This window comes from Pongo abelii, chromosome 15, assembly GCF_028885655.2.
Source record: "Pongo abelii isolate AG06213 chromosome 15, NHGRI_mPonAbe1-v2.0_pri, whole genome shotgun sequence".
NCBI lineage: Eukaryota > Metazoa > Chordata > Mammalia > Primates > Hominidae > Pongo > Pongo abelii.
In genome coordinates this window covers 24465517-24491932 of record NC_072000.2, presented here as the reverse complement: position 1 = coordinate 24491932, position 26416 = coordinate 24465517, and the positions used below count along the sequence as shown (strand labels likewise).

Sequence of the window (26416 nt, the reverse complement as noted above, 5' to 3'; positions counted from 1 at the left end):
TCCCAGACTGTGCCTGCTCAGGGTGCTGCTCTCCCTCCGGCCTGCAAGGCAGGTGGAGCTGATGCCTCACAGAGGTAAGTGTTTCAGGGCCTTTTCAGGGCCTCGGAATTGGAGCTCCAAACCTCTCCACTTACCCCAAGACAGTAACACAAACTCCATCAGCAACAGCAGAGTCTTTATTATAGCGAGATCATATGCATTTCTTTGCCCAACACAGGGAACACAGCAGAGATTCCCCTTCCTTCCTTCCTTAGACAATTACCCCTGTCTGGGATCTCCCTGAACTGTCCAGCCACAGCCCTTCCAAGAATCTGACTTATTTACATTTGTAATTTTATATTCTTTTTCTTTAAGAGGGTCTTCAAAATTAGATAAGCCACAGGCCTCACCAAACCCAGATCCATCCCTGTGGGAATCCTGAGTGCTTGACTCTGGAAGGGCTGCAAAGTAAGCTACAATGAAAGGCTCAAGAGAATCTGCCCTCTTCCCTCATCATTTGGAGCATCTGTAAAACTCCCTAAGAAACCAAGAGTATGTGAGGTTGGGTGTGTGGGAGGGAAATGGCATTTGCAATGGGGAGCAAGGATTAATAACGAACTGGAGGGAGGAAAAGCAGCAGCATACAGTCTGCAGAGTGTGAGGTGGAACATGGGCAACGGGCGTTAGACAACTTTATCCAAGTGCACAGGAACAAGTGGGTACCCTGGGTCACCCTGTTGTGGAGGGTCACAGGCCGCTATGTAAGGTGCGTTCAGGTGCTTCTCTTTGTACCTGCAGTTTGGGTACTTCCCTGAGGTGAGCTCACACATGGTCAGGGACATGGGCCCGTGGCTCTGGTGGCAGTTTTTACGGCTATTCTTGCAGGCTATGTTGGGGGTCTGGCAGGTGGTGGCCACACTGGAGAAGAGCTCATGCAGGAAGGTGTTGAGGTCTTTGCACTGTTCTGTGTACTTATTGATGTTGTTCATGGCTGAGTTGCATGCTTGAGGGCTGGGCTGCATATGCTGAGTTTTAAACCACTGAGATGATGTCATGTCCTTGGGCTTGGCACTGACTGGGATCTCTGCCACCCACAGCCCCAGAAGCAGCAGCAGCAGGGCGCAGCATCCTGCTCTGGCTGGTGCCATCTCTCTTAAGGGAGACAGTGGAACAGAGTGGGGAGGTAGGTGGATGAATAGGTTGTCATGGGGGAGCCTTGCTAGTCCTTCTAAGAATTTCATACCCTAAGCCAGTTATTGCGGGGCAACGTGCAGCCTAAGATATTGAACATCCCTGGCATTCTATTGTTTAGTACCAGCAGATAATGTGCCTTTTTGTGCCTCTAATAAACACTTACCTTCTTTACCTCTCACAACAGTTTTATGGGGTATGATTACCCTTCTCATATATATATATATATATATATATATAATATATATACAAAATGAGGCTCAGAAATATATATATATATATATTTATATATATATAAAATGAGGCTCAGAAAAGTTAAGAAAATTCCTATTATCCCACAGCTAGAGCGTATCAAATACAAGATTTTAACCAGGACCTCTCAGGTTCCCTAACTCCTATTCTTCCCACACTCCCAGGTATCTTTCCTGAGACTGTGAGAAATCACAAAGAGAAACTAAATCTTTTTTTTTTTTTGAGATGGAGTTTGGCTCTTGTCGCCCAGGCTGGAGTGCAATGGCGCGATCTCGGCTCACCGCAACCTCTGCCTCCCAGGTTCAAGCAATTCTCCTGCCTCAGCCTCCCAAGTAGCTGGGATTACAGGCATGCACCACCATGCCCAGCTAATTTTTTCTATTTTTAGTAGAGACTGGGTTTCTCCATGTTGGTCAGGCTGGTTTCGAACTCCTGACCTCAGGTGCTCCACCCGCCTCAGCCTCCCAAAGTGCTGGGATCACAGGCGTAAGCCACTGCGCCCGGTTAAGAGAAGCTAAATCTTGAAGAAAAACCTGTGAAAGGTCAACACCCTACTCTGCTGGGCTAGCTTAGGTGTCCCTGAAAGAGTTGTTATTAAGGTCGTGGAGTCAAATGCTTTGCTCCCCATCCCATAGTCCAGTTTCTCACTGAAGTTAGAAAAAATGGTCACTCCTAGTGAAGGGATCGCAGCTCCAGCTGGCAAAGCAGCACGGCCAGTTGGGTTCTTTCCACGCCTGACATTTTGCCCTGCTGGAGAACGTCTTGGAAGGATAGAGGGTCAGGGCTGGAAGGGACCTTAGAGATCATCTCAGTTGACTCCCTTATTTTAAAGATGAGGGCGCTTGAGTTCCTGAAAGGGCAAGTACCCTTTCCAAGGCCGCTGAGTGAGTGGCAGAGCTGGGGCTAAGAGCTTCCTGATGTTCAACCCATCCCTTTGGGCTGGCGCCAAGCTAAAAGGGAAAGAGGAAAGAGTTTCCCATAGGAACAGAGCATAGTGAGTGCGTCTCTGTTTGTGGTTTTAGGTGGTGTGTGCTCATTGCCTTAATTTCTTCAGACCCTTGTAAAAACATTTAAGAGAAAGTCTCCTCTTAGAGCAAAGGTGAGTTCTTTTACACTTTCCCGTGTTTGTTTCTCCTCCTTTTCAATAACGACAACAGGCCTCAGGCTGAGTTTTCAGCTGAAAACAATATCTGGATAGAATTTTTAAAAGTTAGATGATATTCATTATATTATTTTTACTTCTGTTTACAAAGTAACACTAGTATTCTTTGAAAGATGGCATTACTCAGTTTCATTTTAAAAGAATGATTTAAAATAAATGAGTAAATGTATATTTAGCGTATTATTAATATAATAGAGGTGGTAAGCAGATATTGTGAAAATTGTCAAGGGTTAAAGCAAATGACTGCAGTTGGGGAACTGGCTCTGCACTGCAGTTTCTCAGGTCGGTGACAGTGTGTTGGACTCCACTCAGTCTCTCAACCTCTGGGATTTGTGTACCTTCTCTGCCTTTGGGTTAAAGTGCTCTCCAAAGTGGCAAAATTCACCGAGGCTCCTAGTATCTGCATTTCTGAATGTAAAAATTCTGAGATGTTTGTCATCTCAGGCAAACATGGTGGAGGAGCCTTGTTTGCCAGTAGAACTCACCTTTTCCACAGCAGGGATCCCTTCGTGCACTCCTCCCCACAAAGCAAACAAAACATTGATTTTTGAACCCAGGAAAACATTACCCAGAAAGCAGTTGACTTGGGTACCCTCCCTCCCTCTGCACTACTCCCTGCCACCACCCTGGCCCGGGAAGTCATTTCTCTCTTGCAGGCCCTCAGCTGAGCCTCTCCCATTGGGATGGAAGGGCTACCAAGTGATTATTCATTAACGGTTATAGACCCAAGCTGCCAAGCTTTGAAGTGAGAGGGTGGGGACGGTAGCAGGAGCCCAGGGCTGGCCTAAATGTTTACTGCCAACCAAGATGACTGACCAGAGACTTTGCAAGCTCTGATTCCAATTAAGTTGCAAACATGCTTTCCCTGAAGTAGGTGCTGGCCCATGCAGCTGGCCAGCCTCACTCAGGGAGGCCTGGGGATGGGGTTCCTTTGATTGTGTATTTTGATCCTAGTCATTCATCATGAGTTTTCCCCACTGCCACAGCCTCAGGGCTGTTTTATCCATTAAGCACTAGAGGCTCAGTGCTTAGAATCTGGGAGGTTTCCAAGGGCCTACAACATTTGAGACTGGGAAAAATATATTGGCTCCAATACAGGAAAAGTCAAATATAGAATCAAATAAAAAAATATTTACTTACCTGCTACTAAAGTAACATGAAGTTGATTTCAGTTATTTTGAAATTTGGGACACAAAAAGCTCACTACATTGGAAAACAATCTTTGGTTAGTTTTCTCATTTTGTAGGAATTCCCAAGTACCTGGAAACCTTGAATGCAGAAGGAACAGTGCCAATCACAACTTACTTGCCGTCAAATAATTTCAAAAGTAAAACTTTAAAAGTCTTTTCAGATACATTTCTGCAGAAACAATATTGAATGAGGAAGATATATCTTACATATTCAATGTAGTGTGGCGAGTGGTAAAATGCTTAGGAGTATGGTAGGATAGAGTATACTATTTACTACCTACTAAAGGCAGCCAGGATAACATACACCACATTACTTATGGTTCAGGTCAGCACAGGGCTGTACAGCAGCAGCAGGAGGAAAGAGATGCTACCAACCATCATTTAATGAACATCTAAAATGTGCTCGGTACAGTTCTAGGGTCCTGGTGGAAAGTAAAGAACCTCATTTTAAAAGGTGCTTCATGAGCCAAGGCATTGTGCTTTGTGTACAACTTTTTATACAAACTGTATTGTGTGTTCCACAATATTATCCCAATTTTACAGAAAAGGAAACTAAGGTTCTGGCAGGTTAAGATCCACAGATTTAGTAAGTGGCAGGGCCAGGGTTTGAAATTCGGTCTGTTTGGCTCCAAAGTTCATGTTATCTTTCCTTGCCACACTGCTTTCCTGTTTATTGATAATTCATTAACAGTTACAGACCCAAGCTGCCAGCCTTTGAAGTGACAGAGTGGGGATGGCAGCAGGAGCCCAGGGCTGGCCTAAACATTTCCTCCTCTTGTGGGCTAAGAGTCACCTTGTGTGCACTGGTATGGAGATGAGCCAGTCTTGGCTCTGATTGGTCAATGCCTGTTCCCACCAGATCACAAGCTAAGAAGACTGAATGTCATCTCTAACGTCTACTATGTTCTTGACACTGAACTCAGCAGTGTGTGTGTGTGTATTATCTCTTTTGTGATCAATCTATCTAAAAACATCTCCTTACTTATCTTGCAGCATCCCCATGAGATAGAAATATTTATGCTTATTTTATAGATAAGGAAACAGTGTCTATGTGTGTGGAAGTTGAGTAACTTGCCCACAGACATACAGGAGTGAGTGACAGAGCCACTTCGATCTGATCCTCAAATTTACAGTCTGTACACTGTGTCAGGCCGTGCTGCAGCTTTGTTTCGTTTCAGAGCCAATTTTTACTGATCTTGTTTTTATATGGGGTTTCTGGTCACCCCTGAGAGTACAACTCAGAGTACAATCAAAGTTAAAATAGTTTAGTGGTAAGAATACTGAACCAGACACGAATAGCCCTAAATTTTGGTCCCACCTCTTTCACTAATTAGCTGCATGACCTTGGGCAAGGCACTTCACTAGCTTACATGGACCCAGTTTCATAGAATATCAAAGCAGGAAGACACTTCTGAGTTTATTGAACCTTAGCTCTTGCTCTGATCAGAAGCATATTTTTTTTTTATTTTTTAAGGCAGGGTCTTGCTCTGTCACCCAGGCTGGAGTGCAGTGGCACGATCATGGCTCCCTGTAGTTTCTACATCCTGGGATCAGGTGATCCTCCTACGTCAGCCTCCTGAGTAGCTGGGACTACAGGCCTGCACCACCACGTGTGGCTAATTTTTCTTTTTCTTTTCTTTTTTTTTTTCTGAGACGGAGTCTTGCTCTGTCGCCTAGGCTAGAGTGCAGTGGCGCGATCTCGGCTCACTGCAAAACTCCGCCTCCTGGGTTCAAGCGGTTCTCCTGCCTCAGCCTCCCGAGTAGCTGGGATTACAGACGCCCGCCGCCGCACCCGGCTAATTTTTGTATTTTTTAGTAGAGCTGGGGTTTCACCATCTTGGCCAGGCTGGTCTCGAACTCCTGACCTCATGATCCACCTGCCTCGGCCTCCCCAAGTGCTGGGATGACAGGTGTGAGCCACCGCGCCTGGCCAAAGTGAGGCTAATTTTTCTATTTTTTGTAGAGATGGGTTTTGCCACGTTGCCAGCGCTGGTCTCAAACTCCTGGACTCAAGTGATCCACTCGCCTCAGCCTCTCAAAGTGCTGATATTACAGGTGTGAGCCAATGCACCTGGCAACAACGTTACCAACAGATGGTTTTTGGGCTTGAATACCTTCAGGGACATGAATCTTCACTACCTACCGGTTATGTCAGGCACCCAGTTCTGTTGTCTGAGAATTCAACTTTTCTCAAAACCTGATTATCCCCTTGTAAGGCCCCGTTTCTGTTTTTGGCACTTCCAGTTGAAAATATTGGTCTCCTTTGACTTTTTCTAGTCTTTCATCCCCATATCGATTAGTAGGCTAACAGACTGAAAACTTAGCATGGTCAAAGCATGGGGGCACTTGAGTCACTTAGTCTTATTGGTTCTCTTGTATATATTTCTCTCCCTTTCCACTGCCTGTCTGGATGACTGTCACGACCTTCTAAATGCCTCCTTGCCTACCCTTTCTCCTGAGTTTAATTGAGCATGTATAATAACGTTGGATGGATCTTGTTAAAATATTCCTTCTCCTGCATCATTTCTCTAAAGAACATCTGTTTATCTCCAGCGGTTCTCTTGCTTGCCAGGTAACATCCAGCCTTCCCAGCCTGGAATCAAAGCCTTCTCCTACTCACCTTGTGTCCAGTCTACCCATTCCGTATGAGTGACCCCCCTATCTTCCCTCCGAACACAAGCTATTCTAACCAAATTCTATCCTAATAGCCTGATTTTCCTTTTGTCTCCAGCACATGTTTTGCTGTCTTCAACTTTGCTTCTGTTTCCCTCTTCTCTGCGAGTCCTCCCTCAAATATTATTCATCCTTTAGAACTCATCTTGACCATATTAGCTTGCTCATGATCACATTTACGAACCATCCCATACAGCTCCTAACCTCCTTTAGCATTAACTGTTTCATAGTATCACTCCTTTGGGTTCTAAATCATGTACTACCTTGTTTTGCTATTTAAATCTTTTATCCAGTAAGAGCATCCAGTCTGCCCAACCAGACGGTAAACTCGTGGGACAGGAATCAGGTACTTCCGTGCTTCTCTATCTTCATAGTGCCAGGCACATTGCTAGCTCTCAGGAGCACTCAGTAACCATGTGTTGAACTCAGTCATCACTCTGATCCTCTCAGTCTCCTTACTATTTATAACACAAGGAGTTTCAGTTGAATAATTTCTAAAATGCCCCCTGGTTCTGACACTTGTGTGACACAAGAAAAAACATCAAAGTGCTGGTAAGTAGCCAGCACCTTACTAGAATGTAAGGAGAGGCCTAATAGTAGACTCTGAAGGTGCCTTGAAAGAAGGGGAGCAGAGAATAAGCAACTATCCCTCAAAGACCCATTCTTTCAGGATACCCCAGGAGGGGTGAGCGAGGGTGCCAGAGAAGTTTGCATGGGTTGCTGGCCTGAAGGACAGCAGCACTATGAGGGTAGTCTTTGAACTACAAGTGCCACCCCCATAGGGTTTTTCAAGCTTCAACCTTCAAACAGCCTCCTGGTGGTGAGAGACCTGTGGTCTGAACCCTGGTTTATGGCTCTGAGAAGCAGAGCTCCATCACATGGAATCCAGTGGCCACACTCCTTTTGGGAAGCCCTGCTCTGTTTCCAGTGGCTAATCCTGTCTCCTGCCAGGTCCATTTTTCTTTTCTATGTAGTTCTTTGAGGCCTTCCTAGGGTGCCCATTTGCACTACGAGCTTGTCTCTGTGGGAGGACTGTCTCCCTTTGTTCCTCACTCCTGGATTCATCTTCATGAGGGAGAGGATGTAGTCTTCAACCCAACCAGAGCTGAGGCATATGGCTCCCTGGGTACGCCAGCTCTCCTCATAGGCCAGCTGCCCTCCTAAGACCTCTGACTTACTACAACAAGCCTGCATGCAGCCTTCAGCCCTCCTAGGAATGATAAGGGTCATAATGATAAAAACAATCATAGTTAACATTTACTGAGGATTTTCTATGTTCCAGTCACTGTTCCAAGTGCTCTTGTCTGTTTTCTCATTTTTCAGCATGAAAAGGACTTTTCCAATGCCCTAGCCACATGACTATCCTATCGTCCTCAACCAGTTCTCGAAAAGAAACACTGGTCAGAGATAGAAACCCACAAAGAGCAAGTTAAGGAAAACATTAGAGCCAGTGTACTGCTACCCTAGGTGGAACACAGATGTGTGCAGAGGGTACACAAAGTCACAAGATAAATGTCTTCTTTACAATTTTACTAAAACTATCTTTTTAGGGGATTGGAAGTAATTTAAGGCATTATTTTTATAGAAAATAACTTTGTATGATAGAAAAATTCAAATGAATTACATTAATTTTTTTTAACATTTTCACTTTGAAATAATTTAAAATGTATATGTTTCAGAAAGCATACACAGAGCTCCCCTATATGCTTCACCCAGTTCCCCAATTATTAACATTTCTGAGCTATTTGAGAACAAGTTACAGACATGATGCTCATTACCCCTTAATACTTCAGTGACTATTTCCTAATTACAAGTAGTCTTGCGTGCATAACCACAGTACAGCCACCAAAAAGAGGAAATTGACATTGATCCGTTATTATTATTACCACAAACGAAATTTTAAGATAGCATATAAAACACTCCTATGCACAGCTATTTTATGAATATTAGTTAAGTGAAAGAAGGAGACTTCAGAGAAAGCCCAAGCTCGTTGGGCACTACTTTGGGTGTTTTAGTTAATCTTCCTCTGTGGTTACCAGCACTTCAGGGGAAATTCTGGGAAGCATTGCTCTGCGGGTTCTAGTTGACCATGAAGATCCTGTTCTGGAAATACCAACTTCAAGGGTAAAAAGTGGTAACCCTTACCAAAGATAAATGCTTGGGATATCTCAGGCCCACCCGGAGCTCCACCAAAGAGGATCTCTGTAATGTTTTCACCCTGGTCCCGAATAGCAGATGGGAGGTCCAGGCCCTTTTTCTTGTTGCATATCCTTATTTATGTTTCCAGCAGCCAATGGCGTGGCCAGGGACATGCTTGACTAGTTTGCCATCAATTCCTCATGTACTATTTTTTTTTCCATCTCGATACAATATGAGCATTCAGGTGAAGGTCAGAAATGCAACGTGTCAGGATTGTGGGCACTTAATACTCTTTTGGATGAACATGCTTTTGTCTCAAATCCAGGGGTCTGCCTATTTGCAGATTGATTTGCCAGTACATGTATGATTCAATCTTGAAAGATATCTGGGCCGGGCGCAGTGGCTCACCTGTAATCCCAGCACTTTGGGAGGCCAAGGCAGGCAGATCATGAAGTCAGGAGTTCAAGACCAGCCTGACCAACATGGTGAAATGCAGTCTTTACTAAAAATACAAAAATTAGCCGGGCATGGTGGTGCATATCTGTAATCTCAGCTACTCAGGAGGCTGAGGTAGGTGAATCGCTTGAACCTGAGAGTTCCAAAAAGCTCAGCAAGGTTGCATTGAGTCGAGATCGTGCCACTGCACTCTAGCCTAGGTGACAGAGCAAGACTCTGTCTCAAAAAAAAAAAAAAAAAAAAAAGAAAGATATCTGAGATCCATTTGATATTGAATGCCACTTTGGAAATATCACAGGGCTTGTTCAAAAAAGCCCGAGTTCTTCCTTAAATTATTCATGTAATCTTGGGCAAGGTGTTTAAGTCCTCAGGGTTATTTGGCTCATTTGCAACATGAGGAAGGCATGACTAGATGATCTCCGAGAACACCGGACAAGATGTCTTGCAGCATTATAATGTTATGCTTATCTACTGGAAGAGCCCTAAAGCTATGGAGATAGGAAATTTTGTCTTGTGCTAAATGCCATGACCCAAGCAGGAATTTGTACTAATTCACACCACAGTTAGTTTATGTTTTACATGTGTAAGTTCAACTAAGTTTCTATGAAAAAACCATAGAAAGTAATGACCACAATGTTTTTCTGCTATAACCAATCCACTGGACGTGATTCACAGGCATTGGTGGAGGTTTTGAGTGATGAAAAATGAAGCAGAAAATGGAGCTGAATCAGAGGGTGGGAAAAGTATAAGAGGTTTCCACGATGGAAGTGGGGGGATAGTAAGCCTTCCTAAGGACTAATTTAAATATCTCAGGAGGGGAAGTCGGAAATGTCACTAGAGCCCTGTCTCCATCAATTGCTGCAATAATCAAATCCTTTGGATGGGAGGGAATACAGAGGGCACCCTCAAAAGTTAGTGGTCCTAAGTCCTCCAACTTATTTTCATATCTTTGGGTTCATAAATTCACAGAGGTTGGAGTGAGAAAAACTTCCCTTAAGTAATCTTAACAGAAATTCTCCAAAGCCCCCTTTTACTTCTCCTTCAACTCAAAGTACCCATCCATTCCTCCCAAATAACCTTATCTAGAGAAACTAATACATATTGTCCTTTTTGTCCGACCTTGAACCTTACCTTATCTACTCTTGGCTAGGAGCTTTTTGGCAAGGGGCGGATGAGGAGGAGTTTGGCCTCCCTTGTTTAAATCCTTTGTTCTTCTGTCACGGAAGTCAGGCCTGCTCCATTCATCACAGGTTTGGCCACTCAACATTTGACACCACAATGATAAATAGAAATGCTAACACCATTCAAACTTTCCCTACATGCTAGTCACTGTACTAAGTGCTTTATATGTATTGTTACTTTCAATCCGCATTATACTCTTGTGAAGTGGTAGTGAAGATCCATGTCCCTGAAGGTATTCAAGCCCAAAAACCATCTGTTGGTAACATTATTGCCAGGCGCATTGGCTCACACCTGTAATCTCAGCACTTTGGGAGGCCGAGGAGAGTAGATCACCTGAGCTCAGGAGTTTGAGATCAGCTTATGTAGATGGGGAAACTCCCACCTCCCTAAGCTGAGAGGCGTGCTATCACAGTGTGTATTTTCATCACGAGCACACATTTTTCTTTACCTTTCCTCTTATGAACTGTGGACTTCTTACAAGATCTCATTAGCAATGTGGGCTTTCTCATGTCCCTGTGGCTCCATGGATGTTCCCAACACAGGTAAGCATCCTGATAAGAGCTATAACTGCTCTTCTTTTTGCCCATTCATGGTGGGGTGGGGGTAGGGGGAAGATATTAGAATGAGGCTCTGAAGTCTTTGAAGCACTTTTGGAAGCCCAGTTGTGCAGGCGCATGGAAGAAATGTGATGAAATGAGTTGAAGCTCTCCTAAGGAGAAGAGAAGGCCCCCTGGATGTTGTTGCTACTGGTATGTTTTTTGGTGCCATAGCTCAAGGGTTACCCCCCAGAGCCCCAGACACTACGAAGAGGGCCATAGGGTCCTGATCTTAAGGGCAGGGTGTCGGCAGAGGAAATCCCTGGAGCTGAGGATCCTTCTCTTCACAGTGATTCTGTTGGCCCTCTTCATGGTGTCTAGGGCTCATTTACTTCAGTGTGTGGAGACTTCTGGGAAACAGAGTCATGTAGAAAAGTCTCCTCCCCAGTCTACCTCAGATAGTCTCCCTTCTAGGAGAGCCAGCTCATCTAGCTCCAGTTCTTGGGTTACTTTCTTTACTGAACTCCATTTCCGCTCCTTTACTCCATGTTGAAACAATTGAAGTCCATCTGCACAAGAGTGGGCAAAGCTCCCCTGGACACCATCCTCCTCTCTCCAAGCTCCCAGCCCTAGAAACATAAATATCTCATAATTAAGCATTCTCCTTTTCCCATTCTTCAGCTTTCAAGTAGGAATGCATCACGGTTCAGCCAGCCTTGGTATTTGGCCCAAATTATTATCTTCTGGTATCTCAGCTTTGGCTTTTGGAAGGCTGAATAGTCAAATTCCTATTTCATCACTATTCCTGGCATCCTTTAACTTGGCTGTGATCAAGTTCACACCAAGGATTGAGTGACTGTCAAATCTATTCAGGTAGGGCACCACTAATGAGACTAGGCCAGGCCGTTCGGATTTATTATTAATATCTGAATAGTTACTTCCAAATATTGGTGAGTATTCTAGATGTAACCTGGAGTGATATTTTCCTTGTGAACTTAAAAAAAAATTCTTATGTTGAAATTCTGCCAGCCAGTGGAAGTATAAATGGATATTTATTATTATTTATTATTTTAAGAAAGATGCTATTATTAATGGTTGTGAAAGCTTATATATGAAACAATTATTTAAAATTTCCACATGGTTAAAAAATAGGAAATTAGTTGGCAGATAATATAAATAATAGGAGAGGGTGTGTTAGCTAGATAACTTTAGGAAGAACCTTATGTCCCTTGATCAACAATGATTTGAACTGTGCAAGTCCACTTACATTCAAATTTTCGTCTGCTTCTGCCATCCCTGAGACAGCAAGACTGACCCCTCCTCTTCCTTCTCCTCCTCAGCCTTCTTAACATGAAGACAATGAGGATGAAGACTTTTATGATGAGCCACTTCCACTAAATGAATAGTAAATATATTTTTTCTTCCTTATGATTTTCTTAATGACAATTTTTTTTCTCTAGCTTACTTTATTGTAGGAATATGGTACATAATACATATAGCATACAAAATATATGTTAACTGAATGTTTATGTTATTGGTAAGGCTTCAGGTGATCAATAGGCTATTAGTAGTTAAGTTTTGGGGGAGACAAAGGTTATACTTGGATTTTCGACTGTACAGTAGGCACCCTTAACCTCCATGTTGTTCAAAAGCCAACTGTACCTTCTGACACCAAGGTATGTATATATGTATGTATGTATTTATTTGTTTTGAGACAGGCTCTCATTCTGTTACCCAGGCTGGAGTGCGGTGGTGCCTAGGCTGGAGTGTTACCCAGGCTGGAGTGCAGATCATGGCTCACTGCAGCCTCAACCTTCTGGGCTCAAGAGATCCACCACCTCAGCCTCTGGAGTAGCAGGGACTACAGGCATGTGTCATCATACCCAGCTAATTGTTGTATTTTTTGTAGAGATGAGGTTTCACTATGTTGCCCAGACTGGTCTCAAACTCCTGGGCTCAAGTAATCTGCTCTGGTTAGGCCTCCCAAAGTGCTGGGATTACAGGTGAGAGCCACTGTGCCCGGCTGAGCCCAATGTATTTACAAGAATTTAATAAACACCACAAGTAGTATTTAATTTAACAAATAGTACAGAACAGAACAATAGAAATTAGATTATATCATAATTCTATCTATGATTTAATTACTCTTTTTAGAATTGATTGGTGTATTATCATTTATTATGTAAATAAAATATTCCCTTGAGAAGTATACATATCTGAAAGACTTTTTTGAAAATGAGATATAACTTACATAAAATACACAAATCTTTTTTTCCTATTTATTTTTATGACCACCTGCTGCCTCTTGAAACAAACCTTAAGTGTACAGTTCAATGAGCTTTCACATAGGAAACATATCCAGACCAAGAATAGAATATTTCCAGGTCCTCAGAAGGCTCCCCCATGCCCCTTCACAGTTAGTACTTCCCCAAGGCTACAACTATTCTGACCTCTATCGCCACAGGTTACTTCAGACCTTTCTAGTTATTTAATGCTATTTAGGTCAACTTTTAATGCTATATTAGGTCAACTTTCAAGAAAAAGTTTTATTTGGAAATTCTTATTTTGGGAGGATGCATTGAAGGCATACTTTTAGGCACTTTAAATTTTGTGAGGGGAATGTCTCTAAAACCATATTATCCATAAGAAAGATCATCAGTAAAGAAGATAGAGTTGTGAAAAAAGAATAAAATGAAGAGAAAAATCAGCTGCCCCAAGTATCTTGCTTTTCTATGCTCCACAAGTGAAAAATCATCTCTTTAGGATGATAAATGTAGTATAGTGACCACAAGAGTCCAAAACAAATTCAGATTTTGGATAAACTTCAGATTTATTCAAGAATCCCAGAAGTCCATTCGATGATGGCAATGTTCTGTTTTCAGGTAACAGTTATTTTTACACTCAGTCGTTTGGCTGTGGTGACCAACTCATCCACTTATTGGCCCTCATTCTGTTAGAACTGTTTAATAATCTGCTCTCCTTTCTTTTAATCATCCTTTCCTTATTTTCTCTCCTCATCATCTCAGACAACCTGGCTGCCCTCCCAGGACTCTGCCTGCGGGCTTGTCCTCTAACCCACTCATGATCATCACTCTGGCAGAAGGAAGTCTCTGGGGAGACCTTAGTGGGGGTGTTTGCCTTGGTCTGCGTGTTTTCCAAAGATGGATATTGCTACTACTAGTTATGGTCTAACACCTATCAGTACTTGGGGCTGACAAGAGTTTCATAGATATCATTTCCACATCTTTACCTGGAATCCTATTTGGCAGGTAGGATTCCTCACATTTTGCTGTAGAGAAACAGACAAGCCAATTGCTCGAGCTCATGTAGACGGGAGTCAGGATTTACACCTGATTCTGTCTGGCTCCAAAGCTTACTCTGACTCTGGTCAGTAGTAAAAAAGCACAGGAGTTGATGGGGAGGGATAGGTAGAGTGGAATCCTCAGCAGGGTCAGGAATGTCTTATAATGAATTTGGGTTTGAAATAGAACAGGCATAGGACACAATGCAGCTTGTTTGGGACTGAGATAAAGGAAGAAAGAAGGGGATGGTGCTGGTCAGGCAATGCTGGAGAGACCATCAGGACTGGCCAATACCAAGCCATACCTTCTCCAGCTCCACTCACCAGAGCGAGAGAAATTGTATCTGTAGCCCAGGGAGACAGGGAAATGGCATTTTTGCATCTCAACCCCTCAGGCCTAGGCAGACTGCCAGAGTGGAGAGCCAGGGTAACATTGAGGCAGGGGAGATCATTATCAGGAGGAAGGAAGCTCTGGCAGCTCCCACCAGCCTGTTTGTGACAAGCAGGCTCAGGGCCACGGAAGTCCCTTAAGGTCAAAGGAAATGTGATCCTGGATCTGGGGGATGAAGCTGAGACACTCCCTTTACCTTATGTCTTCAGGCCAAGGGGATCTGGCCAGAGCCAGGCCCAGGGCCTAGGTTGGAAGAGCAGTGGTCTAGAGAAATGGGAGGGGCAGTTAGAGAGGAAGAGAGAGAAGGAATAAGATGCCAGAGCACCTCATAAACAGTCTCTTGGCTAGAGAGGTAATGACCTTTATTGCAGCCAACACAGGGTAACTGGCTCTTCAGAGCACTCATTTCTTCATGGGTGAACTCTTACCTAGTTCACCTCTTGCCTCTATAACAGTGACTTCTTTCTTGTCCAACTGGTAGAGTAGAAAGTACACTGTATTTAGAGTAAGGGGACCTAGGTTCAAGTCCAGGTTCTGCTACTAACTAATTAGACAAGCTCTTTAATTAATTAAGCTTTCTAAAATCTAAATTTCCTCATCCATAAAGAAGGCATACAATCCCTGTCAAGTCTATGTCACAAGGGATTAGAGGATTCACGTGGAAGCTCTATACAAATATGAAGTGATATTTATTTATATTTTTCTTTGCTTCAGGTCACCTCACTGCCACGTCAGAGCTGGGGAAGACTTCTAGTTCAGGAACAGAAACAGCTGTGTCCACAAATCCCATATGTCCCCTTTCCATTTATTTCCTCTCCTTGTCATGCTGCCCTAATGCCAGGGGGCAGGGGAGACATGTGCAAAGGCATAGACCAGGGAACCCACGGCCCTGAGCTTGCTCAGCCCCTTTCTTGGGGATAAGCATCTGGGAAAACAGCAACAAAAAGATGAAAGGCCATCCCTCTAGAACTCAGCTCACCAGAGTGTCAGCTTCAGCCTCCCAGGAGAGGCAGAACCAGGAAGAGCCCCAAGAGATGAGGGGAAGAGAATGCTCTGGGTGTAGCAGAGTGGCGCAGAGGCCTGGAGAGGGAATTGAAGCTCAGCCAAAGAGCAAGGCAGTCTGGAAACCTAAAGGACTCTGTCCAAGTGCACAGGAACCAGGTGGAATTTCTGAGAGTCGTTTTTCTGGGGAGGCTTACAGGCCACTATGTAAGACTTGTTCTGTCGCTTCTCTTTGTACCTGCAGTTCGGATACTTCCCTGAGGTGAGCTTACACATGGTCAGGGACACGGGCCCGTGGCTCTGGTGGCAGTTTTTCTCGCCATTCTTGCAGGCTTTTTTGGGGGTCTGGCAGGTGGCGGCCACACTGGAGAAAGGCTCGTGTAGGAAGGTGTTGAGGTCTTTGCACCGTTTTGTGTGCTTGTTGATGTTTTTCATGGCTGAGTTGCATGCTTGAGGGCTGGGCTGCACGTGCTGAATTTTAAACCACTGAGATGAGGTCATGCCCTTGGGCTTGGCACTGACTGGGATCTCTGCCACCCACAGCCCCAGCAGCAGAAGCAGCAGAAGGGGGCAGAATCCTGCTCTGGCCGGTGCCATCTCTCTTAGGAGGAGCAGTCAGAATGGAGGGCAGGGGTCGCTGGGACAGAGGTGTTCAGTCGAGAAATTAGTCCTCGTATACCTGCTCATATGAGCTAATCACCCATCTCCCTACTCGGTTGTCTCCCTTCTTCACTTTGTGTCTCATCTCTGCTTCTTCTTCTGTGTGTCCACATCCACCGCAGCCCCAACATCAACCCTGTGGCCCCATCTCTCATCTTGTATTTCTGTTCCCTTCATTCTGTCCCTGTTGCCTGTCACTCTTTGTCCTCTCCCCTTTCCCTTAAGTCTCATCCCTTTTGTGTCTCCATGTTCCTGTGTCTGTGTCTCATCCTCTCCCCATTCCCATCTCGTCTGTGTTCCCATTCTTTTTCATTTTTCACCTCCATCCCCAACATCACTCTCCCCTTTCCCCAATGCGTTTCCTCATCTCCCCTAAATCCAGTCCCTCCTTTATCCATTTTATCACTCACCCGAGTGTACTCTCAGGATCAGAACCCATCCCTCTTTCTCTGTCCTCGCTCCTCCCCAGATCCTGCCACAGCCTCACCTTTGCGCTTGGTCTTCGTGCTGTGACCGCTCAGTGGGCTGAGGTGGTGTCCACGCACTCCTAGGCTGTCAGATCTCTGAGGGCCTCTTCTCACTCCTGAACTCCTTAAGAGCTGGCCCGGGCTATGTTGTGTCTGTTTGGGGGCGGGCTGGGAGCATCACTGGATGAGGAAATGAATCAGGTTCATGCCTCTCCACTTACATGTCCCAAATACATGGACACCTAAGGATGCCTGTACCTGCCTAAACATGTTCAGCAATGAGGAAGCTTGAATTGTCACATTCGAAGACTGTATTTGTTTCCTGGCCACATGGTTTTAATGACTCTTTAATAGAGCACCTGACCCAGGTGTCAACTGAAATCAATTTCAGGAAGAGTTGTCATTTATATCCTCTCATATACACCTCTGGCCCATGATCCTGGGAAGAGTCAATCACTGTGGTGTTAATGGTTGCTTTTTCTCTGACCTGAGGTACAGATAGGACAGCCTAGAAAGATGCTTTGTCTGGTTCCTTGTCATCTGGAGATACTGGTTATCTTTCAGAGGAGATGGAACAGACACGAGGGAAGTGGGTGAATCATCACTGTCACGAGGCCTGGCACCATCCCCAATAGTGAAGCCATTCCACAATGATTCATGGGCCTCTCCAGTTCCAGGTACCAATCAAGGCCACATGGCTTTAGCTGGAGAAGGCAGCCAACACCTCTCAATTTCACTTGTTCCCTCCCTTTTTTATTGAAAATTGCAAAACTTTAATACTGCCCAAATGTTTGCGTTTAAAATGCTGTTGGTGTTGCTGCTCTCGACATCCTGCCTTAGTGCTTCCTTCACCTTGTATGTCCGTTCCTTGTGGTGGTTACAGCTGTGTGGAGCATCTGGGTCAGTGCTACTCCAAGCTCTTGTGAGCTTGGAATATGACACTCAGGAGAACCGAGACGCCAAGACAGAGAAGCATCACCCTCTGTGGGTGAGAAGGCCTGTAAAACTGAGATGAGTAATATTTTTGTTTTCAGAATTTACCTGTAAGTAGTAGGTAATCTCAGAATCTTGGGCATGCTTCATTCATGTGGTCAACAAACATTTATCGAGCACCTACTAAGTGTCAAGATACTTGGGATGTATCACTGAACAGAAAAGGCAAAAATGGCCAGGTGCGGTGGCCCACATCTGTAATCCTAGCACTTTGGGAGGCCACGGCAGGAGGATTGCCTAAGGCCACGAATTCAAGACCAGCCTGGGCAATGTGGCGAAACCCTGTCTCTACAAAAAATTTGAAAAATTAGCCAGGCATGGTGGTGCATGCCTGTGGTCCCAGCTACTCCAGAGGCTGAGGAGGGAGGATTGCTTGAGCTTGAGAGATAAAATCTGCAGTGAAAATCATGATTGCAATCACTGCACTCCAGCCTGGGTGACAAACAAACAACAACAAAAAACAAAGACAAAAGTCCCTGCCTTTGTGGAGCTTACATTCCATTGGAGAAAGACAGTTAAAAAAAAAATATGTATACTTTGCTCAAAGTGATAATTGCTAGGGAAAAAAGTGGAACAGTATAGCGGTTGGTGGTCAGTAATTTTACGTAACATCGTTGAAATCGCTGACTCTGGTGCAGAGACTTGAAGATAAGAGTGAACTTGTGATTATCTGGAGGAAGAATGTTCCAAGTGAAGAAACTAGCACTGCAAAAGCCCCAGAACAGACAGATGCCTAAGGTGTTGGAGGAGCAGCAGTGTGTCCAGTGTGGCTGGAGCAGGTAACCAAGAGTTCAGAGAGGGACCAGACACCAGGTCATTGGGAAGACTTACAGACCATTTGAAGGCCTGTGACTTTTACTCCAAGCACAGTAGGGAACCCTGGAAGGGTTCTAAGTAGATGAATAAAGAACTTGTCTGCTTAAAGGATTACCTGGCTGTTGTGTGGATTATAACTGTGGAGAAGTTGCGCAACCCATCCTGATCATAAAGTTTGTGTTCCGGTCCAGAATTTATGATGCTGAGTCAGGAGGATGGGGAGTTTGTTTTGAGGCCAGGAGGACATCATTTTAGTAGCTGGACAGCACAGCTGTGGGTTGGGGGTCAGGATGAAGGATCTTTAGAAGAAAAAGTGGTATTGGAGATGAGAAATGCCACTAGATGGCAAAAGAGAATCAAGAACAAGTTCACACAGGCCTCTGGCTCTTCTGGTTTGTCCTCAGCGAGGCCTTCGTTGGGGGAACAGCTGTTAACTTCTTTGTTAAGGTATCCCAAGCTTTGCAGGCTGAACTTCTGGATAGAAGTTCTGGATAGAGAATTATGCCCCTGCTGCCGTAGAAACATGAATGTTAGGAGATAAAATCCACGGTTTAAACCAGGCTGTGTATCAAATGTGTATCAGCACAGGCCAGTCTAGCCCTTGGAGTGGAGGCTTGGTGGAAGGCTGCAAGCTCATTTGAATGCCTAGCTTGGTCTCCTTTCTACTTCTTATTATCCTAGAGTGGGATGTTTTCAAGCCACGATTTAAACTTCCCTCTGCACTTGTGTTTTCCTGACATTATAATTATCCTAGTTTGCTCTTCAACTCGAGTATGCTGGGCTGCGTAGAAGGCTGCCTTAGGACTGTGTGAAAGTGAAATAAACATGGCCCTACTGCCTCAGTCCAAAGGGAAAAGAGAGTAAAGTTTTAAGTTTGCACATGAAAATCGAAATAGAGTCGAACCTGCCATATGTACAATTCAACTGAAATCTTTGTTTTGCCTCAATTATTTGGATAAGGGAGGTGATTTTGTTTGTGTGCCCAAATTATCCAGCTTCCAAGATCTGCTTCACCTTGTACTTGGTAGGCTAATTTTGCTATTTTGGCTTCACTGCATTCATGGGGCAACAGAAAAAGATGGAGGAAGGGGGACAAGTTTAGGAAGAACAAAAAGATTCAGGCATCAGGCCAGGGACTGGTTCAGGAGTTTCACAGGAGGAGAAGAAAGACTTAGAGAGAGAGAGCAAGAGCAGAAGACAAAACGGTGGGAGAGAAGACAGAAGGGAAGAAAAAGTCCCTTACACCAGCAATCTCTACACCTGCTTCCTTCTCATTCTATCGTCGAAGTCACTGCTGTTGGCCCAGCTTCTCCTTAGGCTGCTGTTGTGTGTGTGTGTTTAAGTTGGGGCGGGTGTTGTGAAAATCCCAACAGTGCCAGGTGGACCTCTGCCTGTCTTCCCCACAGGACAACAGCTGCTGCTTCCTCTCGCCTGTGCTGGGAGGGAGTGAAGGGGGAAGGGAGAGACGAGGGCCGGGCCTGGATTAGTGCCTACCCTTCAGAGCCAAGCCTCTCTGCTTTCCGGAGTTCCACACAGCCTCTGGATACCAATGGAAAGCCCGTGAGAGTTTCCTTCCAAGCAAAAGCAGATCCAAGCTCTGTTATCCTAATTTTGCTGGTCGTTTGATAAATAAAGGTAATGGGCACATTTTTGTAGACTGAGAAAGTGAAACATACAGCAAGTTGAGGTCAGATGTGGGACTTTCTTCAGGTCCTTGAATTCCCATGACCTTTCCTGGAACAGCTGTGGGTCAGGAGGAGGCAGCACTGACAGAAATTTGGAATCCTTGGCTCCCAGACCAATGCGTTTAGACAAGGCAGGATGGAGGAAGAAGAAACTGATTTGGGGGTTCACTGGGGCCTTGTCTCACAAGCCCTCCCAGCTCCCCATTTATCTACAGAGCAAAGTATCCTTTCCTTAGCCTGGTAATGAGGGTCTGCCACAATCGGGCAAACCTGTCTTTCTAACTTTATCTCTGACTTTTCTCCCACTGAGTGCCTCAACCCCGGCCAGACTGGTTTCCCCCCATTTTTCAAGCAAGTCTTTCATAATCCTCTTTATCTCCACTGAACTTCTAACTTCACCGTGAGATCCATTTCCAAGCCAGGGTGACCCTTCAGGAAAACTCTTTCTCTGACCCTCCCAATTCAGAGACGTCTTTCTCACCTCTAAATTCCTACAGCATTTACTGTCTTCAGAATGTATAATTTTCTGCCTTGAATCACTGGTTATTTCTTCATGTGTATGTATTATTTTTCTCTTAGACTGTCAATTCCCACAAGATGAGGACCACCCGTTACACTTCTTTTGCACATTTCACAGTATATAGCATAATGCCTTGCATATAAGTGACCCTAACTGATTCAACTTTTAGAATGCATTCCGTCTGCTCCTGAATGATCCCAGTCTGAGGTGGGATTGCCTCCAGCCCACAGAGATGGTTAGCAGATGAGGAACTGACAATGCAGCTTCTAGACTTCAGCCCTGGGTTTGAGGTGATGCTATGAGAAGAAGGTTGAGATGGCTGAGGCAATCCTTCAGGTTCAAGGACAGCCCAGGAACCGTCCATGACACAGTATATTGTTTGAGCAACTTGAATTGGACAGGGCAAAAGATAATGCCAATGAGATCATGGTGAGCCCACTCAGGGCAAAATTTTGGGGTTCTCCTCAGTCATAGGGAGTCACCCTTGCACCTTGCCACCCTAGCCAGTTGTTCTATAAATGCTTACCACTGGGGAGGGGAGGGAGAGAATGTGTAAACGATTACATGCAGAGGGTCATCTTTACAGGAAAAACAACTCAGTTATTGTTTCAATGGTGAACTATCAATACACATTTTTCTGGTAGAATCAGCACCATTACAATCAACATTTGCTTAACAAAAATATTTTGAAGTCCCAGATGTTTATCATTTTTTTAATACATAAGATACAAGTAAGTCTGCTTTGGTTAAGAAATTTGATTAGCTAATTATTTAGACCAGGGCTTCACAACCTCAGTGTTATTTACATGTTGGTCTGGATAATTCTTTATTATGGGAGCTGTCCTGTGAAATGTGGGATGTTCAGCAATATCCCTGGCCACAAGCCAGTAGCAACTCCTGGTTGTGACAACCAAAAATGTCTCCAGACATTATCCAATTGTCCCTGGAACTACTGAATTAGACATATGACCTTGAGCAAGCCACTGTCACTCTAGAACTTAGTTTTTCATCCCTAGGGTAATGCTTGTGTATGTAAAACCCGGTGTAATGGGGGTAACAATCCCACTAATCTCAGGCTTACGGAGCACATGACACCATGATGAGGATGTCAGAATGGATGAAGTAATCTTTTGCATCAGCACCTCTAGGATAGGATTTTAGGGAACAGATCACCAGGTTTGCAGTTGGGAAGCCGAAGGCTCATCATCATTAAATCATTTAAGTCCTGAATGCTTTCCTCTATAATGTGCTGTTCAGTTTCTGTAATTGTGCGGCAGAAGTGAGTGGTGTTGGGTGGGGGAGCGAGGAGCGGTGATGGATGGGTGGGGAATGAAGGAAGAGGAAGACCAAAAGGTATAAAAATCCCTTTCTATTCTCAGGGAAGCTGCAGCCTTGAGGGACCAGGGAAGAGGTGGCATGATTCAAGGCAGGGACCACAATGTGGTTGGCTTCCTCAAAGCAAAGGCTTGAGTCAGCCAGGCTCAGGCAACACCCTGCATTGGCGCCCACTCAGTGTTGTCTTGTTGAGCAGCCTGAAGAATACAGATGAGCCACCTGCCCATGTGGGCTCTACCCTCACTTGCTTGACTGTGCCCACTTCCTTGGCGAGGTCTTCCCAGCAGAGGCTTTCTAAGTGGGACCTCTGGGTTGAGTCTTTCTATGAGCTAGCACCATGGAATAGATGGAGGCGAGAAGGAGCGGTGCAGCAGCAGGATTCCAGATAGAGGAGACAGCAGGAGATAGGACACGGAGGAGGTGGGGGACAAGGTGGGAAGCAGGCAGGGATGCAGATGCAGTTGTACACATGGGCAGGTGCAAGATCATGGGAAGTCTTATGTCCTGTGAGATGTAGTTTGGACTATACCCTACGACAAACTTGTCCAACCCATGGCCCGTGGGTCACATGTGGCCCAGGATGGCTTTGAATGCAGCCCAACACAAATTCGTAAACTTTCTTAAAACATTATGAATTTTTTTGCATGTTTTAAGCTCATCAGCTATCGTTAGTGATAGTGTATTTTATGTGTGGCCCAAGACAATTCTTCTTCCAGTGTGGCCCAGGGAAGCCAAAAGACTGGGCACCCCTACCCTATGAGAAACAAGCTATTGCAGAGTTTTAGACGAAAGAAGGGACCACAGTTTTTCTCTTGAAGTTGTATAAGAGATATATTTGAGTAGAGTCTTACTGGAGTTGGAGTGTGTGTGGTGTCCAGGAGAGACGAGAGCATCCACTGAGGAAGAAATAAGAATGGAAGAGATGGGCTTGGGAAAAGTTTAAGATTGTCAGGGCTGTGTGACTGATGGACTCAGGCTCATATTGAAGACTCACCATGTGCCAGGCACTGGTCTAAAAACTCTTGATATACATCTTAATGGATCCTAATACTGCCATGAGGTAAAAAATACTATCCTCATGAACAGATGAAACAAGGAAGCTTTCAGTGGTTTAGTAAACAGATAGATGGTGTGCAGCTTGTAAGCTGCAGAGGCAGGATTCAATTCCTGGTCTGTTTCACTCAAAAGCCTTGATCTTAACCACCATGCAGGACCGCCTCCCCATAGCTGGGATTGGGGAGGTGGAGGGGTCTAGGATCACTTTCCGGTTTCTCACATAGGTAACCGGGGAAACTGAGATAGACAACACAGGAAGAGAAACAAGTTGTGGGGAGGATGGATTCCATTTTGGACTGTAGTTTGTGCTGTCAGAAAGTGCCAGTTTAGGGGGCTCTACATGAGGAACATCAATCTGTCTCTCTGCGGCCTTACTCCCTCCTCCTGAGCTATAGTGGGGGCATTGGAGCACTCAGCTTTCTGTGTTCTGACTCCCCTTTTCTGCTGTCCAGCAAAGGTAAAAAGGCTCTCCTAAGAGAAGGCCCCAAATCTGGAAGACACCTTGCAGACTGACAAGGCTGAGTGACCTGTGGAAGTCAAGGGCGAGAGCTAGCAGGTTCCAGGGAGCTAGCTCTTTGATTCTGATGAAAGGGAAGATGTTGATGAAAGAGATAGGAGTGTGGCCCTTTCCCCAGCATGACAAACCACTCAGAGACCAACCAACAGTAAGAAACGGATCACGTCAGGCTCTGGCATCCACAGCTTTTCATGTTCAGGTTATGCTTTCAAATCCAACCTGCCAAGTTTGAGGCTTCAGAGTCAGCATGCAGAGATTTTCAGTAGTGCTCAAACTCTGACAGGGCCTGAGGTCACAGGTGAGGGCTGTGGGTGTGACAGGAGTAAGGCTGATAGGGACTGTGGGGAGTCCACAGGGAGGTCTTTGATTCTCAGCCCAGCACTTTGGTGGGAGGCCCCTGAGTACATGCCCTCCTGGGCTCCCGTGAGTGGGATGACAAAGTGGTGAACGCTCTGTTCTCTGAGGGTCAGGAATAAGAAGTACTTTGTTCCTCAGAAACATAACAGTGCTTTCCTATTCACCTTGCCACGAGAGCACAGGCTATGGAACAGAGAAAACATCAAAGAAAGCCCAGGCACTTAGGAACTTTTGGCAAGGAGATTGGAAGTAAGTGTTCCAATGACACTGTAGAGGAGGAGACCAGATAGTAATGCCTCTTTCCTCCCACCCATCCAACCCTCTTACCACAGGGGCTCATCAAATTCAGGGGACATTCCCTCCTCCCAGACTGATTTTTACCTAGAAACCTTTCTAGCCTCTCCCCATCTCTTGACCGTCTTGGCCTCGGCAAGAAGAATACACGTCCCTACCCAGCTATCTTCAGCGCCTGTCCTTCCTCCCAGCTGCCAGAGAATTGTCAGGTCAGCCTGCTCCTTCTTTCTTCTCTGCATTTTTTACTAGCAGGAGTGCCAGGGGCCGAAGGATAATTGGGAAGTCTCTCTCACCCAAGGACCAGTTAGAGCTCTTATTCTGCAAATGCAGCTCACAGACTCTGCAGAGGCCGAGATTCTGTGGTGGACCAGGGGAGCAGGGGTGGCTGAAGGTGGCTGGTTGTCTGGGTGGCCTTGGGCAAGCCTCTCCTCTTTCTGGGTCATGAGAACTTGGTTATGGGTGAGATGATCTCTAAAGTACTGTTGGGTTGGGAATGCTGGAGGCTCTGGGATGCGGCAGACAGCCACTTCAGGCCCACTGCTGCCCCCAACCACCTTAACTCTACCAGCAGGAGGAATGGCACCAGCTGTGACCCGGCTCCTTTTCCTCCAGCTTGTTCTAGGGCCAACTCTGGTCGTGGACATCAAGATGCAGATTGGCAGCAGGAACTTCTATACCTTAAGCATTGACTATCCCAGGGTTACCTACCCAAAGGGTTTCCGGGGCTATTGTAATGGTCTGATGTCCTATATGCGGGGCACGACGCAAAATTCAGATTGCCCAGAGATCCATTATGTGATACATGCCCCTTGGAAGGCCATCCAGAAGTTCTGCAAGTATAGTGACAGCTTCTGTGAGAATTACAATGAATACTGCACACTCACCCAGGATTCCTTCCCCATCACGGTCTGCTCCCTGAGCCACCAACAGCCACCCACTAGCTGCTACTACAATAGCACCCTAACCAACCAGAAGCTCTACCTACTTTGCTCCCGCAGGTATGAAGCTGATCCAATAGGTATCGCTGGTCTGTATTCAGGAATTTAATTCCTGAGCCACTCCCCAACCTCTACCACCACAGGCCAGCCTGTCTCCATTTCCAACACTCTGATCCCTGTAACAAGACTTCCTTCCTGACTTCTGAGGCAGGCAGGGTCCCCTCCCAAGAGACCACGTGGGTGCGAAAATGTCCAGGGCTTTGATCACCATGCAAAGTGGTGCTATCTTCTAGGTTCTTTCCAGCTTGTTTACCTCCTCTTCACCCCCACTTCCTCATCGTCCTCTCTCTCCCAGAGACAGTAAAACCCACCCAAGAAGTTGACTGTGTCCAGTTGGCAGTGACTGTCCACCCACTGGGCCAGATCCTAAGTCCTGGATAGAGGCCCAGGGCCTCAACTCACACCATGGCAACAGGCACCAGCTCCGAGTCTCACCTCCCCATCCCCACCACCCTTCTCATCTCAGCCTCCCCCAGTTCCCTTATAATTCCCTCCACTCCCCCACCTACTCAGGGGATATGGCTAGCTATAGGAACCTCCCTGAGGCCCTCAGACTCACGTTAGCCTCATTTCCCCACAACCCCCAGTTTCCAGCCTGCTTCTCTCTGTGAAATCATTGTTTCTCCCTTCATATAACTGTCCTCTCCTCCTTCCTCTTACCATGGAGCCTAGGACTGTCTCCCCCACACTCCCAACAACCTTAGTCACCCTGCCTTCCTTTTTCCAACATCTTTTTCTTCTAGTCTTCTTACCTTGGCTCACTGGCATTTCAAGGTATCTTCTCTCACCCATTCCCCAGAGGTTCCTGCTTCCCTTCTCTTCCAGAAACTCCTTCCAAATCCCCCAGACTCCAGGGTCTGCCTCTGACCAGGCAGGGAATGAGGCAGGCCCAGCGCTAATCGAACATAAATTTCTAAAACCACATCTGAGTATGTAAGATGTAACTATTGGGGGAAACTGGGTGAAGGGCACACGAGACCCCTCTGTACTATTTTTTGTAACTTCCTGTCAATCCATAATCATTTCAAAATAAAAAGTTAATAACACACATCTGACTCTGTTGTGATTTAATTCCTTTTTCTTCAGTGCACCAGAACTCCTGCTCTTGGAATCCTGGCAGCCTGCCTCATCTAGCCATCTTCCTGAGCTACCCTTAGCAGTCAGGAAGCTCTTCTGTCCCATGTGCACCATGATGGACGTGATGTGGGGTAAAACTTAGTGCTGGGCTGGGTGTTGAAAATAGACTCTCCCCTTACCCCAGCTC

General features: G+C 45.5%; 3 protein-coding genes across 3 annotated transcripts; 1 reads left to right on the top strand and 2 right to left on the bottom strand.

Moving 5' to 3' along the window:
- Positions 1-250: 250 nt before the first annotated feature.
- LOC134760033 (ribonuclease 8) lies at positions 251-1382 on the bottom strand. Its single transcript, XM_063715445.1, has one exon. It carries the CDS (start codon positions 1218-1220, stop codon positions 663-665), a length of 558 nt encoding a protein of 185 aa, XP_063571515.1. The 5' UTR covers positions 1221-1382; the 3' UTR covers positions 251-662.
- A 12326-nt stretch (positions 1383-13708) lies between these two features.
- Positions 13709-16968, bottom strand: RNASE7 (ribonuclease A family member 7). The gene has a single exon (XM_063715322.1). The coding sequence runs from the start codon at positions 16049-16051 to the stop codon at positions 15581-15583; it is 471 nt and encodes a 156-aa protein (XP_063571392.1). The 5' UTR covers positions 16052-16968; the 3' UTR covers positions 13709-15580.
- A 7762-nt stretch (positions 16969-24730) lies between these two features.
- RNASE13 (ribonuclease A family member 13 (inactive)) lies at positions 24731-25201 on the top strand. The gene has a single exon (XM_063715469.1). The coding sequence runs from the start codon at positions 24731-24733 to the stop codon at positions 25199-25201; it is 471 nt and encodes a 156-aa protein (XP_063571539.1).
- Positions 25202-26416: the final 1215 nt, after the last annotated feature.

Excerpts from the sequence above, each read along its gene's own strand:
- LOC134760033 (XM_063715445.1), bottom strand. The coding sequence starts at position 1,220 with ATGAAATTCTTAGAAGGACTAGCAAGGCTCCCCCATGACAACCTATTC.
- RNASE7 (XM_063715322.1), bottom strand. The coding sequence starts at position 16,051 with ATGGCACCGGCCAGAGCAGGATTCTGCCCCCTTCTGCTGCTTCTGCTG.
- RNASE13 (XM_063715469.1), top strand. The coding sequence starts at position 24,731 with ATGGCACCAGCTGTGACCCGGCTCCTTTTCCTCCAGCTTGTTCTAGGG.